The following is a 22,879-nucleotide window of genomic DNA, read 5'->3' as shown; positions in this document are numbered from 1 at the left end:
CAGCAGCCGGGACAGCGCCTTAAACAAGGAAAGGAAACATCACTCCTCCATCTAAAACCATCCAGGGGCGTCCAGTTCCCCAGAATAAAAAAACCCAGTGAGACATCTGACCTTTCCTTGCCTCATTCTGGAATCTCCAGCCACGTGGCCCCTTGTGCTTGACCCCTCCAAGATCAAGTCCGCTCCCAACTCAAGCCTTTACACTTGGAATTTCCGAGGAAAGACACCCCACCCACTCAACCCACCACTCCCACCCAGATCATACTGGCTGGCCGTCCTCAACATTTGGGTCCAATACCACCTCCTCAGAGCCCTCCCCTGCCAGCCCCATCTAAGCTGGCCCAGGTGCCCCTTTTGCCTTGAGAATATCAGCTCCAGGAGAACAGGCTCCTTGCCGGCCTCTGACGCTGCCAGGTGCCTGAGACATTTCCAGCATGAGCAGATACATGAGATGATTAATTGAAGAATGAGTTCCCCATTCCTCTTCTCGTGACTGTGGTCATGATAAACAATAAAGAAATGATAATGACAACCAAAATAAAACCTCTCCATTACAAAGGTGCCAATTTTCACCATCTCCTTGATATTCTGCATCTACTAAAGGCATGCTGAGTGATTAAACATCCAAGGAAAACACTTGGATAAGCAGCTCACAGAAAAATACAAACGGTCAAGAAGCACACTTAGAGAGAACCCTGAGCTCGACATAAATAAATGTAAACTCAGGTAAGGGCATACGGAGATATACAGATAAATCTCCATCCTACATCCTTTTCACCTGCATGCTACACTTGTTTCAAAAATAACACCTAGTGTTCAGGGTAGGTGAGGAAAGAGGTACACTCACAGGCATCAAAAAACTATTCAGAGGCTTCCCTGGTGGTGCAGTGGTTAAGAATCCGCCTGCCAATGCAAGAGACATGGGTTCGAGCCCTGGTCCAGGAAGATCCCACATGCTGCGGGGCAACTAAGTCCATGCACCAGAACTACCGAAGCCCGCGTGCCTGGAGCCCATGCTCTGCAACAAGGGAAGCCACCACTATGAGAAGCCCGCACACCACAACAAAGAGTAGCCCCCGCTCGCCGCAACTAAAGAAAGCCCACACGCAGCAACGAAAATCCAACGCAGCCAAAAATGAATAAATAAATTTATATTAAAAAAAAAAAACTATCCAGGAGAGCAGTTAGGTGATAATGATATTAAAATTAAAGTATACCAAATGTAAAATAGATAGCTAGTAGGAAGCAGCTGCATAGCACAGGGAGATCAGCTCGGTGCTCTGTGACCACCTAGAGGGGTGGGACAGGGAGGGTGGGAGGGAGACACAAGAGGGAGGAGATATGGGGATATATGAATACGTAGAGCTGATTCACTTTGTTATACAGCAGAAACTAACATAACATTGTAAAGCAATTATACTCCAATAAAGATGTTTAAAAAAATAAATAAAAAGTAGATGCTTGAACACACAAAAAAATAAAAAATAAATTAAATTAAAGTATACAGGGAATTCCCTGGCAGTCCAGTGGTTAAGACTCCGTGCTTTCATTGCCGAGGGCATGGGTACAATCCCTGGCTGGGGAACTAAGAACCCACAAGCTGCATGGTGTGGCCAAAAAAATTTTTTAATTTTTTAAAATAAAATATAAAAAAAAATTAAAGTATACATAACACACAGACCCCGAAGTTCCATTGCTATGAATTCACCCCATAGATATAAAAGTGCCCCGATACTGGATATGCACGAGAAGGTTCACTGCAACAGTATTTATAATAGCAAGGAATGGAAGATGGCTTATAAATGCCTATGCATTAGAAACTGGTTAAATAAATAATGGTATAAATACCATACAACCCTTAAAAAGAAAGACACAGATCTCTACATCCTGACAAAAATATGTTTGGGAAAAAGAGAGAAAGGTAAAATCAAGTGTGCACAGAAATGTCCCCATATGTGTAAATGTTTTTGAAAAGCATGCCCACATCTTTAAATGAACATACACATTTTTTTTTTCTAGCAGCACATCCCATAATCATGGAAACTTTGGAGAAAAACTGGAGCCCAGAAGCGGGGATAAAAAAATTAAAAACTTTAGCTTTTCTTTTACACCTTTCTATACCGCTCTAATATTGCTGAGTTTCATTCTGTTGTTTTAATTCTAACCATGTGCGTGTAGTCCTTTCATCGTGTAAAAAAAAAACAGGGTCAACTAGAGGCATTTAGATTACGGGCCATTTTGCTCTTTTAAAAATGCTTTTATCGTGGTTTTGTTGGGGGGAAATACTTTAAAACAGGTGCAAATATGTATTTGTTAATATAAAAAATGTAATGAAGGGAGAGGAATTCTGTAATTGTGTGACTCCGGCAAAGTTCAATCACTGGTATCTTCTTGAAGACTTTTATTCATGACCATCTAGAGAAACATGGAAAATACTAAGCTGGCCGAAATGTCTACAGCACTGGGGGTTAGAAAGTGAGCAAGGACCATATATAGAGAGATATAAATATATAATTAACATATACATGTCAGTAGTGCTGAGGTTGAGAAACCCTGTTTGAAATAGCTCTAGATACACATATATACATTGCAGACATTAAGAAAACAAATCAATGTATCTGTTTAAAACATTTGCATTCACATGACTTCATAAAATCTACCTACTACTGATAACGAGAATATGTGCACTCAAATAGAAAGATGTCAAAGAAACATTGCTAAGTTGAAAGAAGCAAAAAGTTTAGTACAATCCCATTCCATCACACACACACACACACACAAGTTATTATTGTCATCGTCACTGTGATTTATATACATTAAAAAATTTTAGGGGCTTCCCTGGTGGCGCAGTGGTTAAGAATCCGCCTGCCAATGCAGGGGACACGGGTTCGAGCCCTGGTCCGGGAAGATCCCACATGCCGCAGAGCAACTAAGCCCGTGCGCCACAACTACTGAGCCTGCGCTCTACAGCCCGCGATCCACAACTACTGAAGCCCGTGTGTCACAACTACTGAAGCCCGTGTGTCACAACGACTGAAGCCCGCGTGCCTAGAGCCTGTGCTCTGCAACAAGAGAAGCCACGACAATGAGAAGCCTGCACCCCACAACAAAGAGTAGCCCCCGCTCACTGCAACTAGAGAAAGCCCGCGTGCAGCAGCGAAGACCCAATGCAGCCAAAAAAAAATTTTTTTAAATAAATGAATAAATAAATAAATTTATTTTTAAAAAAAATTTTAGCCACCCAATTCTTAATAGTTGTCACCTCTCAGGGTGAAATTATGGACTATTTATTCTATAATATTAACATTTGAAAGGCATATCTTATATTCAGGGGAAAATGATGTAAAATGAAATGTAAATATTGGAGAGCTTCAAAGTTGAAGGTCAAGCAGAGTTTTATCAGTGCTGAAATTCAAAAGCATGGTACATAAATCTATGGCTCTCAATGAGGACTGGAGTGGTGACCATACCCCCCAGGGGACACGTGACAATGTCTGGAGATGTTTTTGGCTGTGATAATTGTGGGCAGGGGTGTGCTACTGGCATCTAGTGGGTAGAGGCCAGGGACGCTGCTAAACACCCTACAGGGCACAGGACACCACAGAGAATCATCCGGCCCAAAATGTCAGTAGTGCTGAGGTTGAGAAACCCTGTTTTAAATCACTCTAGACATTTTTGAAAGCAAAAAGACAATTGGAAATGCACGCTTCAATTAAGCCTTGAAACAGATGCCAATCCTTTTATAAAGCCATAAAATCTTGTCCAAAGGAAGACCTAATTGCCTTTGAAGTCACAAATAATTTAATCAGATTTTACACTCTGATGTACAATTCACAAGCAAGGGCTAAAACACATCATTTATTATCTACGTTTCCAAAACCCCCAGACTGTGCTAAGTGCCCTTCTGACGACACGAAACACGAGTCGAGTCATAGGATTAAATTAGAAAAAAAGGCCCCTTCCCTCCCACGCACCCCAGCCCTCTGGGGGAGGTGGCAGTGGAGGAGTTAATGACTCACGCTGAAGTTCCTCTACTTACAAAGCCCGGGCAGCAACCTACACATTCAAAGGGCTGGCGGCATCTTGCACCACTCTTGGTGGCATGAACAAATGAGCTCCACAGCAAAGAATCACTGGATGGTCTAGGACAGGACAGAAATGCTGTCCTAAATGGTTATTTAGTTCATGGAAAAGTATTCAGAACACAAGGTTAAGTTAAAAAAGAAAACCCTAAACAGTCTACACCAAACAGGTGATCCATGAAGCCAGCAGTTCACAGATGCATTTGATGCACTCTATAGGTTTTGTTTGTTTTGTTTTGTTGTGTGTTTTTTTTCGGCCGCACAGCATGCGGGATCTTAGTTCCCCAACCAGGGATCGAACCTGTGCCCCCTGCATTGGGAGCGCGGAGTCTTAACCACTGGACCGCCAGGGAAGTCACTATACTTTTTTTTTTTTTTTATTTGAGCCAATGTGTAAAAGTTGGGGTAGTTTGCATTTTAAAAATATTTGAGAATTCTCTTGAACAACCAGAAATCTGGCAACACTGAGCCACATCCCCACTTGGCTAGAACCAGCAGAGGGATCTGGCCCCCAGTGCCCTTTAAAAAAAGCACACCTCTCTAGCTCAGCACACACGTATGGGAAGAGTAAGTACTGCTTTGGAAAGTGTTACACACACAAGCACCCATGAGCGTGTCAATAGTCATGAAGACGAGCAGATTTCTGCTTTAGTTCACCCCAGTCCTTATCACTTCCAAAACTCACTCATTTCCGTATCTGCCTGATCCCTGGAAGTATTTGAATTTTCAACTTGATTATATGATGTATAAACCAACACAGAATAAGTCCAGGACGGGAATTCCCTGGCGATCCGTGCTTTTACTGACAAGGACGCAGGTTCAATCCCTGGTCGGGCAACTAAGATCCTGCAAGCCACTCAGTGCAGCCAAAAAAAAAAAAGAGTCCAGGAAACAATTTCTAAGGGCTGACTGTGGGAAGTGGGATTATCCCTGACTTTAGTTTTTGTAACTAACACTTGTTTTAAGACAAACATATATTGATTTCACAGGACAAAAAGAGTATCTGAAACTGTCTTCCCTTCTCCCTGAAGGAACCCACATGGGGCTCTAAGACCAAAAGACCACTATTGAGAGTGGTGAAAGCCAGGCCCCAGGACTCTTACCCTAATACATATTAATGACTTAAATCAGGATCCCGCAAGCAAATACTGGCAAAGGCATCAATCTGGCCAGGAGGTCTAGATAAAGGAGGAATCAGACAAATCATGGAGAATATAAACCACTCTGACCCTTAACACAACAAGATTCCAAGAGTGAAAGGCGTCTGGCTGAGCAAAGGGCTCCTCAGAGAGCTAAATCCAGCCCTAAGGGTTATAGACACATGATTCTGAGCTCCTCAATCCCCCAAACAAAAGGAGGGTTTCTAAACTCTCATAAAAATTTTATCTAATAACTTATTTCAATGTGTAGTCAGTCTTATGCGGCTGGCTACAAATTTTTCCCTGCTGAAACTGATAAGGTTTTTCAATACTATGACAATCTTTTTTTTTTTTTTTAAACACAATTTTGGATAAAGCGCAGTCCTGTCTCAATTATACTGATTGTTGGGGCATTTCAATAAATAACCCACTTCTCCTTCCACCAAATGCTATTATCACTGCCAACAGCAGAGGGCAGTGGTGTGCAGTGCAAAGAAAGCCCATCTAGATTCAGGATCTGCTGTGGGAACATCACCACCCCCCCATACTCTCCGCAGGGACTTCAACTTGCCTTCTGTAAAATGGGGAGACTGACTCGGAGTTTCTCTTAGTCTATAATAGAAACTGGCAAACCAATCCATGGGCCAAATCTGGCACACCACCCATTCTTGTATGGCCTGTAAGCTAAGAAGAGTATTTACCATTTTTAAATGGTTTGGTGGGGGGTGGGATTAATAGTTCATGAAACATGCAAATTACATGGAGTTCAAATTTCAGTGTCTCAGCCACATACTGCCTTATGGCTGTTTTAGTAACACAACCAAGGTGTTGAATAGTTGCACTGTTGTAACAAGAGCCCTACAAAGCCTAAAATATTTACTGTCTGGCTCCTTACAGGAAAGAGGGCAATTTCTAAGACTAAAACAATTTTTAATAAATACCTTCTCTTCCTACACTATTCACTGGCTGCCTAACTCATGATGAGCGAAATAACCCAGGCACATACTAGTAAGCAGTTATATTTTGGGAAACGGCTTTAAATTCTACTGAAATGGGGTATCTGCTAACTTACCACCTCAAAAGTCACTCATATAATAAGGAGTTTTGTTAGGAATTCTGACGTCATTTCAACCTCTGAACCTCTTGAGGAAAGAGAGAAGCTTAATTAAACCCATTACACGTGTTCTTCTTATTCGTCTAAAACTATGTTTCCTGAAATATGGTGCTAGAACATCATTGGTGGTTCAGAGACCAACACGTTTTATTTTACAAGTTATGTGCTAATTTCATGTCTATCAGGAAAAAACACAGCAAAAAATTTAAATACATGAACTTATATACTTTATTTAGCTTAGCATTTATAAACTGCATCTGTAATTTATAAATTGCAGACTTAATATTTAAGAATGTAATAAAATGGGTGGTACTTAAGATTATGGCAAAAAATCACAGCGGTCAAAGTTCAGGCAACAGTAATTCATGGGATTGCTGCCGAGTTAAAACACTTTCTCAAAAGCATGCTCTCTATGAAAACTAAAAGGCTGAGGAGTTTGTGTGATTATATACCATGTTAACTTGGCTTAAATGGAATCATGTCATGGAATAAAAGTAAGCCTTTTAAGGACTCCGGTCAGAAACTACGGGGCAAAACGGAAGTTTTTTCTGAGGCTGGTGAACAGAAGTTATGTCATCAGAACAAAGCTCTAAAACTCAACTGTGAGTCCCTCGACCACATGGCTGGATCAGACCTGGAGAAAGACTGCAGCCTTTATTCTGAAGAATCAAAAGCTGTTGGTAATTAAATCTACTCCACCTACGGCCCTTTGGAGAGCAGCTACAAGCAGTACTTGAAATAAGCAAACCAGAAAGAAGCAACAACACGAACCAAAATGAGTGGAATTCTTTGAGTTTACCACTAAGTCCCCATCATTTCATCTTCCGGGGACATTGGTAGCCTCCTAACTGATGTCTGCTCCTTTTTTTTTTTTTTTTTTTTTTTTGGCCGCACCACGTGCTAGTGGGATCTTAGTTCCCTGACCAGGGATCAAACGCAGGCCCTCGGCAGTGAGTGCGTGGAGTCCTAACCACTGGACCGCCAGGGAATTCTGGACACCTGCTCCTTAAAGAGTTCTTACGTGAAGGAAAGAAGGGGGAGGGTGGTGTCTGAAAGGCTATCCAAGGGTAATGCTCTGGCCAGAGGTCTAATACTGGTGATCCAACTTGTAGATGTGCTTTATTCATTCTGGAAAATATCTTAAGACATTTTGAGCTGACATTTCATAACTGGAGATTCTATATTAAAATGCAGATTTCCCATTTCTCTGGAAGAATGTTAAGATGTGAAAACAGTTAAGTCCACATTCCTGTGGACATTCCATGGGCTGAAACCCTTGAGAATAAGGCGAGTGTCCTGGGGTTCATCAAAAGTCTCCCCAGCCCAGAGCCTGAGGGCTAGCTGCCTTCATCACCATGTTCAGTGTGGAGCTTCTTTCTACCCATGCTTCTCTAAGATACAACAAGAAAGAACAAAGAGTAAAGGCCGTGTTTCAAGAAAAATGAGAGTACACCCACTTCCTTGTGGAAACAGAGTTCTTAAAGGTTTTAACATGCAACCAAACTGTCTGGATAGAAAGAATTCAATTTAGGTCACCCTTGCTTTTGTTACACTCAGCCAGCATCCCTCATTTGTAACACCTCTCGGAATCCACACAGGCATGGGATGAGCAACTACCCGAAGAAATAATATAGTAGCCAACATTTCTGTAGCACTTACTGTTTCAGGCACTGTCCTAAACCCTTTATGTATGGTGGTTCATTTATCCTCACAAGAACTTCTGAGGCAGGTCCTATCATCATGGTCGCGTTACCAGTAAGGAAACCAAGCCACAGAGGGGTTAGGTACCTTGCTTAAAGCCACAGGGCTAGTGAGTAGCAGAGCTGGGATCTAATCTGAGACCAGCATCTTCATTCGTCACCACTGCTACAGCAGCAAGGCTCCAAAGTGCAACACAACTGTTCAACGGCTGGACCTTTAAGAAGTGGGGCTGCGGGGCTTCCCTGGTGGCGCAGTGGTTGAGAATCTGCCTGCCAATGCAGGGGACGCGGGTTCGAGCCCTGGTCTGGGAAGATCCCACATGCCGTGGAGCAACTAAGCCCGTGAGCCACAATTACTGAGCCTGCGCGTCTGGAGCCTGTGCTCCGCAACAAGAGAGGCCGCGATAGTGAGAGGCCTGCGCACCGTGATGAAGAGTGGCCCCCACTTGCCGCAACTAGAGAAAGCCCTCGCACAGAAACGAAGACCCAACACAGCCAAAAAATAAATAAATAAATAAATAAATAAATTTTTTTTAAAAAAAGAAGTGGGACTGCTCTGGGGAGAGAATATTCTTGTTTCCCTTACGTGTTCCTCTAATATTTGAGCCTTAAGTAATGTGAATATCTGGTTTTGATAGAAAAATGTTTCAATTAAAATAAAATTCTTTTTTTTTTTTTTTTTTTTTAATAAAATTCTTGAGAAAGAAAAAAAACTGTTGTAGGAAGTTGTGATTCATCTCAGAGGCATTTGAACAGAACTCTGAAGGATTTCTGGCCACCTCTGCCCACTTCTAGGAACGACCTCCAGCTGGCCTTTGGGGATCACTTTTCTCATTTTTTGGGTCCCTAACAGCAAGAATCCCACTGGGTTACTCACTTAAAAATTAAAATTTGCTCCACTGGGATGAAATGCCATGCAGCTCTCTTTGACTTTGTGATGCTCACCAGGTAGGGCCAGACAGGTGTGGCCCCGATGGGAGCCCCTGTGTCCCAGGGGCCCCCTGTACCCTCTCCCACCTGGGGCTGACCTGTGCTCTTGTCCAGGAAGTCTATGGACTCCTCACTCGCGCTGAAGTGGCTGGACGTGGCCTTCTTCTCGGCGTCCTGCTCCGCGTCGGAGCCTGTGTGCACGGAGGAGTTGGTGCTCATGGGGGAGCGTGGCATGTCCGACAAGGAGATCCTGCGGCCTGTGCCCCCACTCAGCATCGGCTTGCTCATCAGGATCTTGGGCGACGCCGTCATGTCGAAGTTGAGCTTGACCTTCTCCTGCTTGTCTATCTTGGCAGCACCAGCGCTGGGGTTGGAGGGGTCGAGCAGCATTTGGTACTGGCTGTTGGGCGTGTAGGGCGTCCTGAATGGAGAGTAATTAAAGACCCCAAACTTCCGGCGGATGTTCTCCACGTAAACCTCCATCTCTTGCATTGCACTGTTGAAGATGCTTTTGGTCTTTTTCACAGAAAAAGGAATCTCTTTAGACATGAGGTAGCAATTATTTATTGGAACCCAGGCCCTGGGAGTGCAAAAGAGAAAGGGAGTTTAAGTCAACTGTGGTCATTTCCAAGATTCTTAAGTTTTTTACAAATTTATTGTGCAAGAACACTTAACATGAGTTCTACCCTCTGAAGAAACGTTTAAGTGAATCACACATAATTGCTGTATCAACTGAAAAACAAAGCACAACCTAAAAGTTGAGAATTATTTTTTATCTGGCAGACAAAACTGAGGACTTGGACTTCCCTGGTGGTGCAGTGGTTAAGAATACACCTGCCAGTGCAGGGGACACGGGTTCAAGCCCTGGTCCGGGAAGATTCCACATGCCGCAGAGCAACTAAGCCCGTGCGCCACAACTATTGAGCCTGCGCTCTAGAGCCCGGGAGCCACAACTACTGAAGCCTGCACACCTAGAGCCCATGTTCCACAACAGAGAAGCCACTGCAATGAGAAGCCCACACAGCACAACGAAGAGTAGCCCCTGCTCGCCGCAACTAGAGAAAGCCTGCGTGCAGCAACAAAGACCCAACACAGCCAAAGATAATAATTAATTTTTTTTTTTTTTTTAAAAAAAAAAAAAAAAGGACTTAAGCCTGGACGCAGCCTCTCAGATCACGCTGAGGGACTGCTCCCAAGAGGTCAGGGAGGAGCCAGTATATATAGGAGGTTTTGCAACAAAGACCAGGTAGTGAGAACTTCAAAGATGATTGTTAGTTAAAGAAAACCAAGCATCTCAAGTTAAAGAATTTAGCATTTTTTTCTATGAATGGGAAGAGGTAAGCATCAGGGCTCACTGACATCATTCCTTTGATATGCGCTATCAAGGACAGGATCCTGTGCTTTCCCATCCTGAGTGTCCTCAGGGTGCACAGCTTAGGGTGGCTACAGTGGCTGAGGGCGGGGCAGCGGGTTGTCTTCAGCCTGAGTTCCCTCAGGGCTCACCATCCAGGGTGCCTGTACCAGCTTGATGGCTACAACATCCTTTGTTTACTGAGAGGGCAGGCAACACTTTTTTCCGACAGCTGATGATAGGTATATGTTGGTACAGCAGCTCTCTAGAGCTTATTCATTTTGTTTAACTGAAACCTTACACCTGTTGATTAGTACTCCCCATTTCTCCCTGCCCCTAGCCCCTGGCAACCACCATTCCACTCTTTGATTGTATGAATTTGACTATTTTAGATAGCTCGTACAAATGGAATCGTGGTATTTGTGTTTCTGTGACTGGCTTACCCCGCTTAGCCTGAAGTCCTCCAGGTCCAGCCATGATGCCACATACTTCTTAAGGCTGAACATTATTCCACTGTATGTACAGACCACATTTTCTCTATCCATTCATCTCTCGATGGTCATTTAGGTTGTTTCCAGAATTTTTTATTTTTCCTTAATGCAAACCAAATTAGCCTAGTGGACTTTCCAAGATTCTTAAATACATATTCCTTTTTTTTCAAATGACTTGGTTTGAATGGCTAGTTAACGATCCACTTAACAGGCATGTTCTGTCACAAGGACGAATAGTGAACACGAAACTTAGCTATGACATTAAAAGGCTCAATAGCTTAGTCATTTCAATCCATTAAAAAAAATAATAAATCCCCTTTGGCTCTGGGTTGGTAGAGAGTAAGAAAACAGTCTGCATCCTAGACTACACCTCTGAAAAGAGCATTATCCCCCAAATCTCACCCTCCTGCACTCAGACATAAAAGCACTTTCTTTTCTCTTTTAAAACTGCGATTCTAGGGGCTTCCCTGGTGGCGCAGTGGTTGAGAATCTGTCTGCTAATGCAGGGGACACGGGTTCGAGCCCTGGTCTGGGAGGATCCCACATGCCGCGGAGCAACTAGGCCCGTGAGCCACAATTACTGAGCCTGCGCGTCTGGAGCCTGTGTCCGCAATAAGAAAGGCTGCAATAGTGAGAGGCCCACGCACCGCGATGAAGAGTGGCCCCCACTTGCCACAACTAGAGAAAGCCCTCGCACAGAAACGAAGACCCAACACAGCCATAAATAAGTAAATAAATAAATAAAAATTAAAAAAAAAAAAAAAAAAAAAACTGCGATTCTATGTGGGACTAGAAGGAAATATTGGACAAACCACAACCCTAAAAGGAGGTGCATGATTCTGAATGTGAGATAATTCACATGGAAAGTAATGGGAAAAGAGCCTATTAGCCTTAGGGCATGCGCCCTCCAGCTCCCGCTCAAGGCTAGTTCTGTCTTCCTACATTCAACCCCCGTTTCCCAGCATGCTCTGCAGAGATTCACTAGAACATGAGCTGCTTTTCTGGAATTAGCCATACACGTGACTGCAGGCAGGAGAAGGGAACACGACCACCAGGCTCTGGGGAAGGCAGCGCCGATACAGGAACATCCAGGGTATAACTCCGTGACATTTAATGCCCCAGCCTCAAACCAGCTTGTAGCTGGGAATCTGGTGGGAATGAGCTTTTCCAAGGAGACCTTTGGGATTTCATAGACCATAAACTCAAGCCAAGAACTAAGCAACGGGGAGCAAAGTAGACTGTGGAGAGGTGGAAGACTCATACCCAGTCTAACACAAGCACCACCTACTCAGGTGCTATCAAAGTGCCAGGTGGGAATTTAGATCCAACCCCACCAAGTCTTCCAACATTTTAAAGAGAAGTAGAAAATACGGACTCTTTATATTCTCTTTTACCCAAATGTTAACAGTTAGCATCTCATTCCTATTTTTTAAGAGAAAACCACCCGGGAGAAATAAAGCCTGGCCATGGGACAGAATTCAGGACACAGGCTGGCTGCTCACAACTCTAGGTGATACTACATCACGACACAAATGAAAACTGAACACCCAAAAATATCCACCCGCTCTCTCAGAGTGCTGGAAATCACCTGCTTCTCATCTGCTCCAACTCGCGGCTGTCATTCTGCAGAGACGGGAGGAACCACAGGTACAGCCAGACAGAACAAGGGCTGGGCAGGAGCCAAATGCCCTCAGGGCCAGAGTCTGCGGGGCCTCTGGGGCTTTCAGCTGGGTGGGCAAGAATCTGGACCAGGCAGGACTCTGAGGAGCAGTGGGGGTCCCCAGGCTGCCCCGACAGCTAATGCCCCTTCCCTAAGCCAGCCTCAGCTCTGTCGTCGGGGAGACGGAGAATGAGCCCCTACCTGGAGGGATGCTGGGGGAGATGCACCTGACCAGTCCCTGCACCACCAGAAGCTGATCAGCCAGATGGTCCCTGTGATTGTGCCCACCCCACCCCCCGCTTTTGTCTGGAATCAGGGCCTTAAGTTCAATGAAGTTGCTTCACAAGTGATTTCAGAAAAGGGTTTCTTTTCCTTAAAGAAGGCCCAGGAAATATGGAAAGGGAAATCAGATTTGCTTAATGACAGAAAACCTCTGGGAGGCTATGTCCTGAGAGGCGACAGAATCACACAGCTGAGCTACTTCCTAGCTCTAGGCCTCGGTTTTCCTATCAGTAAAATGGGGATAAAAGCAGCTTCTACAAAAAGTGCTTAAAACAGTGTCTGGCTTTCCCTGGTGTGATTCCGTCCTGCACGACTGTTCCCTGGAACAGTAGTCTTTTACCTCTGTCCACCTTCTCTCCCACCTAAGTGTATGCCATCAACCCATGGAAGATTCAATGGACATGGACATGAGCCCCCTGAGGCCCCAGAACTATCTTTCCGGCTGTGAACTAAAGGCCGGCCAAGATTACCACTTTAAGGTGGATAATGATGAAAATGAGCACCAGTTATCTTTAAGAACGGTCAGTTTAGGGGCTGGCGCAAAGGATGAACTGCGCATTGTCGAAGCAGAGGCGATGAATTATGAAGCCAGTCCAATTAAAGTAACACTGGCAACTTTGAAAATGTCTGTGCAGCCAGCTTCCCCTTAAGGGCTTTGAAATAACACCACCTGTGGTCTTCTGGTTGAAGTGTGGTTCAGGGCCTGTGCATATTAGCGGACAGCACTTAATAGCTGTGGAGGAAGATCCAGAGTCAGAAGATGAAGAGGAGGAGAATGTGAAACTCCTAAGTATATCTGGAAAGTGTTCTGCCCCTGGAAGTGGTAGCAAGGTTCCACAGAAAAAAGTAAAACTTGCTGCTGATGAAGATGAAGATGAAGATGAAGATGATGATGATGATGATGATGATGAAGGTGATGACTTTGATGATGAGGAAGCTGAAGAAAAAGCTCCAGTAAAGAAATCTGTACGGATACTCCAGCCAAAAATGCACAAAAATCAAACCAGAATGGAAAAGCCTCAAAACCATCAACACCAAAATCAAAAGGTCAACAATCCTTCAGAAAACAGAAAAAAAATCCCTAAAACACCAAAAAGGACCTAGCTCTGTAGAAGACATTAAAGCAAAAATGCAAGCAAGTATAGAAAAAGGTGGTTCCCCTTCCCAAAGTGGAAGCCAAATTCGTCAATTATGTGAAGAACTGTTTCCGATGACCGACCAGGAGGCTATTCAAGATCTCTGGCAGTGGAGGAAGTCTCTTTAAGAAAATAGTTTAAACAGTTTGTTAAACTTTTCTGTCTTCTTTCATTTCTGTAACAGTTGATATCTGGCTGTCCTTTTTACAATGCAGAGTGAGAACTTTCCCTACCGTGTCTGATAAATGTTGTCCAGGTTCCATTGCCAAGAACGTGTTGTCCACAATGCCTGTTTAGTTTTTAAAGATGGAACTCCACCCTTTGCTTGGTTTTAAGTATGTATGGAATGTTATGATAGGACATAGAGTAGTGATGGTCAGACAAATGGAAATGGTGGGGAGACAAAAATATACATATGAAATAAACTCAGTATTTTAACACAGTAAAAAAAAAAAAAACAACAGCTTTTTTTTTTTAAGCTCTGCAGGCATTTGATAAAATGTTTTCTACATTTGTATATAATAGTGTCTGTGAAATAAAACTAAAAAAAAAAAAAAAAAAGGCAAAATCTTTTAAAGGAAAAAAGCCCATGATGAGACTTCAGAACATGCCTTGATTTGTGCAAGAGCCTCCAGGGGCTCGCGCTCTCTCTCTCTCTCTCTCTCTCTAACATTTATTAACTTGACAATGGGGGAATTCCCTGGCAGTCCAGGGGTTAGCACTCCGCGCTTTCACTACCAAGGGCCCAGGTTCAATCCCTGGTTGGGGAACTAAGATCCCATAAGCCACACAGAGCGGCCAAAAAAAAAAAAAAAATGACAATGAACATGCAGTGGTCGGTGCTACTTCTTATTCTGCTGTACTGCCTTATTTTGCGTACCCCTGGTCCAGGCTTATGTTTTGGCTCTGCAACCTCGAAGCGAGCTCCCTGAGAAGGGACAGCACATCACAACCCTTGCAGCCTCCCCTGAGTCCGTGTCCTGTTTCTGGGTCGGACCCAGAGCAGGCTGTCGACAAGCCTGCCCCATTCTGCTTTAAGAACATCCTGGGGAGGAAGGGACGTCCATCCTTTTAGAAGTGGCTTCCACTACAGCTGTCGGGGACTCCCTGCCCAAGGTCAACTGAAACCTCCCTACAACTCTTACCTACTGTCCCTCCACCACTGGGATATCCTTAACGACTCCCCCAATGTGCACCCTGCACCCAAAATGAGCCCGACAGTTCGACAGGTCCCCTCCAAGGGGACAGGAGACACCACGGAGGGAGGGTTAAGGAAATCTCGTGGGGCATCAGACTTGGGCAGCTGTCTTTTTTACAAATGTAAGGGGGCCGGCTTCCAGGACAGCTCCCACCCAGAACCAACCTACACCTGCAAGTTCAGGGGAAATAGCCTCTGGAAACAGGGCCGGTGAAGCTCATGGCCCCTAAGCCACCTTCAGTGGCTGTCAGGCAGGCAGGAGTAAGAGGTCCATGCAGAGTGGGCACAGCTGGAGCAGAACCCACGACTCTTAAGGCTCTGGGAATATTTGGTGCTTGGGAGACAGCAATGCTTGCCCCCCGCCATGGACATCCTAAGTATTATCCACACTGAGTTACAGTATAGAATAATCCCGAATCATCAAGATGGTTCATTAACACTTGCCATGCTCTAATGAAGAGGCAGGAAGATGTACAACCTGCTATGTCTCTTGCTCTTCAAATAAAAGCCAGACTTCTGACCAAAGCCGCCCTGGTGACCCAGGCCCAGCCCACCCCTCTGATCCCACCTCTCACCCACTCTCTCCTCCCTTATCCTGTTCAAACCACACTGTGCTCCTGGACTTCCCTGAGCAACTAACTCAGCCTCGGCCCGCCTTTCCCTACCTGAGTCCCTGCTCTCTCTGGTCCCTCTACCCAGATCTTCACCCGGCCCCGCCACTACCTCCTGACCTGAGATCATACTGTCTATTCCCCACTTGTATGTCATCTGCCTTCCCCACTTCCGACGGGCAGCGTCTGCCTGCTCGCTCCTGTACCCCAGCATCTCAGCCTGGTACACGGCAGGCACCAAAGACATGTTTCTTTGAATGAATGAGTAAAGGAATTTTAGAAAAACTTCCCCAAAAGTGGTCAAAATCAAAGTATAATACTTCCTATCAAACCTGGAACCATCTCAGCTAATTTCCATTTTGTCTCCTATCAATGGATTGCCAGGATTCCTGGTAAATGATTTCAGATTACTTTGATATTCTTTTTTTTTTTTTTTTTTTTTTTTGGCAAGATGACAAGCAAAATTTAACAAAGAGTAATATTTCAGATTCTGGTGTTGTTTAAAATGAGAAACTGTATTTTCTGTACATTCTGTGGGTGGGTATAATTTTCAAACTATGTCTGTTAAATATTCTCCCCTACACACACACACACGCACGCGCTTTCTCAGACTGCTTGGTAGGGTTTCGGGAGGGTTTTTGCCTCATTTACTCACAATGTAACTCTTGCTAAAAGAGAACCAAGAAATTACCCGCCGCTCATCTCTGTCTACCTGTTGTTCTGAAGCACGCAGGGGGCTGCGCTCCACAGAGAGCTGCTATTAGCTGGAATAATTCACGTCGCTGGGAGAGGGGGAGAGGGGGAGAGGGGAGGGCAGGAAGGCTGGCAGGGAGGGCTCACACCTGTCAAAACAGCAACCCCTTATAATTTCCCATTTTAGCTCCACAGAAAAGGGAACAGGAGGGGACTACCCAGGACACCGATGGGAGATTCATTTTACCGGCCATCTGGGGAAATGCTTCTGATCCCTGAAAGCATTATTTTGAAAAGCAATTTGTGCGGTGATTTAATTTACTGCGGAAAAACCCAAAAAAGAACAGCAGCACTTAAAATAGCCGTGGAACCTACTATGCCGATGCCGGCTGCGTCCACAAAACCACGAAAGCAAGATTCTTTTCCAACACACCTGAAAAAACTGAAGCCTGTGCGTGATCAGGCTTATTAACACAGCCCAGGACAGTATTTTTAAAGTACAAGATCACTGGCTGGTATCAAGACAATAAAATAATAGCCGTACCCACCGCCCCTTCTTGTATTCACTGACAGGATCAAAGGTTCAGTCACAGCTACGCGTTTGAAGCCTGTGTTTAACTCCCACCTGTCGTGTTGTCCAAAGAACCGGGCGTCAACCTGCCCATCTTTATCCCTCAGAGCTTTCGCAGGCCAGAATGGAAACCCCTTCAGTTTTGCCCAAACCAAAGGATGTGGATTGCTCTAGGAAAAGAAAAACAAAATCCAGCGTTTGTATGTATTCGACAGCAAGATGCACACATAAAGCTCGGTGGGTGAGGTTAAGCTAAGGCAGAGGTGATACAGGCCACAGAATGAAAAGTGAACAATTTCCAGCAGGGTCTCCCCAAGTGGCAGTCCCTAGATGTGCAGCCAGTAAGCCTGGGCAAGGCTGGGAATGGGGTTAAATGGGGAAACCAAGAAGAAGTGAGCACTGACCAAAACCAGGCTTGGACTCTGGCTGTGCCGCTCTTGCCCGGGTGGCAGCGAACAAGAGACTGTACCTTTCTGGGCAACACAGGGACAGTAATACCTACACCCTCTGTTAAGCTGGAGGGTTGAATGCACCTTACATCCAGCATACAATAAGGGACGGCATTAGCTAACTTTATTCTTTACCGAGAGCTACTCAGGGCCTTAATGATTCAGATGTCCATCTCAAAAGGCAGGAAAAAGACAACCTATGTTTTGATTCTCAACTCTACTTGCCCAATCTTGCGGCCCAATACCCTCCCCCCACACCCCCATCCTCCCAGCTCACCCCAACGACACACTTCTCTGCAGAACATCAGTTTGGAAAATACAGATCCATGGGGACAACTCGGGTGACTTTCTCTCCCCACCCCAATCCCAGCCTCAAGAACCATGGTTTAGAGAGACCATGGAGTTAACCCTGGGAAGGATTTCCACACCTCTTAAAATAGACCCAACATGATTCGTAAGAAACATACTCCTTTAACACGACTCGGGTCATCATCTGCATGACTTTGGCATGTCTCTCCTCTCTGATGAGCTTCTTTTCACGCTGCATCCTGCTGTTTTCAAGGGCTAATAAACCCAGTAAATCGGGACACTACCTCTGGCACATGACCTTTCAGCCAAAGAGGTTTATCCCACCTGGATTACTCCCATTCTGCCCTAACTTAATTTTCAGTAAGAAAATTATTTTAAAACTTCATCCAAAGTTTCATCCAATAAGCCACCTGGAGAAAGCTGTCCTGGGTCACCCAAGGCATAGAGTTCAGAAAACAAAGAAAGGAAAGGAAATCCAACTTACACAAGGCTCACAAAACCAGTTATCTCGTTTTTGGCAAGCAGCTAGATAACACTCTGGACAAACTTCGATTTCATTCATCTGTAAAGCAAAAATGTGTTAGAATGTGTCATTCCTAGGGGCCTTATATCTGCAGGCCCTCAAGAAATGCATGATAATACTGGCAGGTAAGATTAGCTTACCTAAGTCCCACAGTGGGGAACACCCTGGACATCAATCCAACTATTTCTCACCAGCCCCGACTCGCCCACCTAGCCCCAGTCGCCATCCTCTCTCGCTGGACCATGTCTCCCAGCTTCCCAAGCTTGGTCCATTCCCCACACAGACCAGCCAATGCCACCTTCTACAAACACAGATCCCATCTGGTCCCTCTCCTTAGACCAGTGGTTCTCTACTGGGACAGTTTAACCCTTCCAGGGACACTTGGCGTAACTGGAGATATTTCTGGTCATTGGTCATCACAACTGGGGGTGGACAGTTGAGACTGGAGTCTATGATGGTACAAGGACAGTTCCTTCAACAAAGATGTCTCTGGCCTCAAATGTCAGTAGTGCCGAGGTTGAGAAACTAACAATGAAATCTAAACACCTGGTCAGGGCTTCCCTGGTGGTGCAGTGGTTGCGAATCCACCTGCCAATGCAGGGGACATGGGTTCAAGCCCTAGTCCAGGAGGATCCCACATGCCGCGGAGCAACTAAGCCTGTGCACCACAACTGCTGAGCCTGCGCTCTAGAGCCCACAAGCCACAACTACTGAAGCTCGCGCGCCTAGAGCCCGTGCTCCGCAACAAGGGAAGCCACGGCAATGAGAAGCCCACGCACCACAATGAAGGGTAGCCCCCACTCGCCACAACTAGAGAAAGCCCAAGCGCAGCAACGAAGACCCAACGCAGTCAAAAATAAATAAATAAATAAATTTAGATAAATAAATAAACACCTGGTCAGTTCCTTCAAGGCCATGCGTGGTCTGGCCTCAGTCTACCTGTCTGAGCTCCCCAATCCCTTCCCTCGACTCTGGCCTCTGCTTGCCATGCTCAATTCTATATATCTCTAATCACAACATCCACAGCAATTAATTAATACCACGTTACTCTATTTTATTTTCACGGATAACTGAAAATTCTGTAACTGACCGTCCTCTCTCTTGAGAAAGTGCATTCCCCCAGAGAAACGTCATGACTTAGAACTAAGGGCCCTGGAAGCTCCCTTCTTGGATCTAAATTCAGACTCCACTACATCCTAGCTCTAGAACTTTAGGAAAAGTTGCTTATACTGTCTAAGCGTCCATTTCCTCACCTCATAGAATGGGGATGAAAGCAGTACCTACCAAACAGAATTATTATAAAAATTAGATGAGATAAATGTAAAGCATTTCAAGTGACAAGGTGCCAGACACATAGCAGGTGCTCAATTAATGATTATTAATAACTTTATAGTAATTACTAATTATAATGGACTGACCGACTGAGGGCAATGAATAAATGAGTGAATAAATGAGTGAATGAATGAATGAGTGAGTGGTGGACCATATTTCTTCCTTCTACCCACTCTCCTTCTGGGCTATTCCAAAGGTACTGGGTAGAACAAAGCGGCAACATCAAGTCCAGGACAGCCCCGGCATTGGGGCCCACAAAGCAGCACTATGTTGCCAACAGGTAGGTTCAGAATGCCAGACAAACAGCATCTGGGTTCAATAAATTCTACATTATGACAACCCACCAATTAAAAGTCTAGGCTTCAGCACCCAGATCAAGGGAAACGAATCCTCAAGGCGGAAACAACTGAACAACTCGCCCAGAGACAACTCCAAGTCGCCAACAACCATATCAAAAAACAGTCCATCACCACTTGGATCAAAGAAATCAAAATCACAATCACAGTGAGATGCCACTGTTTTTTACTGATCACACTGGGACAAAAACATATATACACAAACAGTTTTCAAATTGGAACTTCCAACATTGCAAACGACACAGAAAAACCACCACATTTGTTCGCTCCAGGTCATTGTATAAGTAACGCTGTAGCATTTCCAGAAAACAATCAAGAGATATCTACCCAAAGCCATGTTGATAGCCTCAGACCTAGTAGTTGCATTTCTAACAATTATACTAAGGAAATAAATCATCAGAACAGCCATGATAAATTCTATTCTTCCTCTGTGTTTAATTACCTAGGAAAACGCTCAGAGTGAAAAATGTAGATTATAAAACTCTCTCTATACAAATATATAGACATGGACATATCCTAAGATATCCAAATGTTTTCTTTACAAATGAACAGAGGGATAGATGAGAGTGCAGACAGGCTGAAGGCCATTACATCTCAGTTTTTTTGTGCTCACAACAGGGATCTAACAAAGAAAGCTCCCCTGTACCACTTCTGCCATCAGCCTGTCCTGTAACCACTAGAGCCTCAGGGCACCCAGCCCAGGAGCTGCATTTCATCCACACCATCAAAACTACGGGGTATTTTTCCAGGACACCTGGGCCACTCTCAGAGAAACGCAGGACCTTTCCTGCAAATAATGTCAAAACCCAAATACCTTCTGCAAGAAGACTGAAAGGGACCTGAGGGGATGCCACAGATTGTGGGGCAAAGAAATCATAAACTCTATTTGGCCCAGAAAACTCAGGATGTGCAGTGCTGGACCACGACTCAAGGTTGAAAAATCCCATCTCTCTTAGATCTAAGATTAGGGTGCTGATTTATAACATATTATGGCACATCTGTTGCTTTTACTTTCCTTGAAGAGAGGGGCGCTATCTGTGCCTCAACAAATTCCAAAATAACTAGAGCTACCCACTGGGAGATTCCACAAATGGAAACTTCAATCACCCCAAGCCTTCATTCTAGGTACACTTAAAAGGGGACAGTAGGAAACACATACCTCATGCTCGCAGATTTTGATGACTACTTTCGCTATTTGCGTCAATTTGTGATTTCCTGAGGGAATAAGAAAATAGGATTAATTCAAATGGAAACACAGAAATACCCAGCCTTGGGATCATACTTCCACTTACACCATTTTAACTTGCTTTCTTCCAGGATTAACCTTTTAAAGGTTAAAAACCATACATTTCTGGCTTCTAACATCAGTTCAGATTAGGTGACTTTTCCCATGAACCAATCTTTGGTGCTTAGATGTCATCTTCTCTGAAACATAACAATTTGTGTTGGTTTCCGACAGCTCATGAATTAATATTTGAAAGATGCTTTTATATTCTCAAGGCTCAAATTAGTGAAAAGGAGCCTTCTTCTGCCCATTGTCACAGACCCCAACCCAAGAATAGTACAGGAGAAAGAAGACATTTAATTGAGTAACTCTAGTGTTCCTGGTGCTTTGAAATACATTTTCTTGTTAACTCTTCAAAAAGCCTTATTAGGAAGCAGGCATGAATGTTTTCATTTCACCAAAGAGTAAACCAAGGCTCAGGAGTCATCACTTATATGAGACCACTTAGCTAACGAGTTGAGGATATGGCCCCAGGTCTAACTCTTAACCCTGAACCTTTACACTAAACCAGAGAACAAGATGGCCAAAAAGCTGTGTTTTCTTCGAACATTATGACAATTTTTAGAAATTGTAAATTTGGTGGCAAAAAGATTTCATACGCACACACACAAATACCTAGATTTCTGGCTTGTCTTGAAAACTCAGAAGATCTAAGAACTCTGTATCCAATAAACCACTGGAGTGTCCAGGGGAGATACCCCTCCAGACCAGGTAGGAGTTCCCTGTTCTCCGCAGTCACTCGCTCTCCCCACAGCCAGTGGTCATCCTGGCTTATGCTATTTTTCTGCTACCTGAGCTCATTCACTTGTTTATATGATCTTACTGCCCTTTCTATATATTTGAGTTCATAACCTTTACACAAATTCTCAACGTCTAGGGTAGCTCTCTTTCTCTCCTCCCTGCACCCCAACCCTGCTACTGAGTTAATAATGCAAAACATGTACTTTAAGCAGATAGCCATCCATTCATATATCTTTCCTCAAACATCAGCTAACAACAGTCTACGCTAGGCCCAAGGGTATACAGGAAACAAGTTTGGCATCTGCCCCTAAAGAGCTCACATCCTGGTGAGCAACTCAAATAAAAAAAAAAGCACCATCCAGAAAGTGTGATAAAGTGCTGCCATGGGGAAGTACAGTTACTGTGAGAGCCCTTAACAAGAGTACATAGTACGGTCTGGGTCACGAAGGAAGGCTCCTCAGAGGACTGAAAGGCTGAGACTGAAGGATAAGGAAAACTCATCGAAGCAAAGAGGGGAAGAGTGTTCCAGCAGGGGACAAGAAGAATAGAACAGGGCAGGACCCTGAAAGAGCTACTTGGCCAGAAGGTGGACAGAGGATTGTGGGAGAGGGTAGGACAATGGGAAAGGTGCCCATCGAGGAGATTTTAATAGGAGCTCTCCTCCATTCTGTCCAGAAGGCTTAACCCACAAAAATGCAACTGACAAAACTTTAACCAGACTATAAAGAACTCCTAAAACTCAATAATAAAAAACAACCCAGTTTTTGAAATGAGCAAAAGATGTGAATAGATGTTTCACCAACAAATGATATACAAATGACTAATAAGCACATGAAAAGATACTCAATACCATTAGTCATTAGAGACAGGCAAAACCACCATGACATAATATTTCATGCCTTCAAGAATAGGTAAAATTAAAAAGA

The 22,879-nt window shown here is 44.3% G+C and overlaps 1 protein-coding gene and 1 pseudogene across 25 annotated transcripts in view; one reads left to right on the top strand and one right to left on the bottom strand.

Annotated features, from left to right (window-relative positions):
• Positions 1-22,879, bottom strand: part of ZMYND8 (zinc finger MYND-type containing 8) — a 161,003-nt gene that overhangs the window by 47,605 nt on the left and 90,519 nt on the right. For all 25 annotated transcript variants that reach the window (XM_059898479.1, XM_059898485.1, XM_059898488.1 and 22 more), the window contains 4 exons: positions 21,087-21,142; positions 18,201-18,278; positions 17,013-17,128; positions 9,064-9,545 (listed from right to left, as the gene is read on the bottom strand). In XM_059898479.1, coding sequence (XP_059754462.1) covers positions 9,064-9,545; positions 17,013-17,128; positions 18,201-18,278; positions 21,087-21,142 — 732 coding nt within the window. The remainder of the gene's footprint in view (positions 1-9,063; positions 9,546-17,012; positions 17,129-18,200; positions 18,279-21,086; positions 21,143-22,879) is intronic.
• Positions 13,133-14,044, top strand: LOC132348789 (nucleophosmin-like; annotated as a pseudogene).

The sequence above is a fragment of the Balaenoptera ricei genome, chromosome 15 (assembly GCF_028023285.1).
Source record: "Balaenoptera ricei isolate mBalRic1 chromosome 15, mBalRic1.hap2, whole genome shotgun sequence".
Lineage (NCBI taxonomy): Eukaryota > Metazoa > Chordata > Mammalia > Artiodactyla > Balaenopteridae > Balaenoptera > Balaenoptera ricei.
The sequence above is the reverse complement of the archived record's forward strand: the minus strand, read 5'-3'. Positions and strand labels throughout refer to the sequence as shown.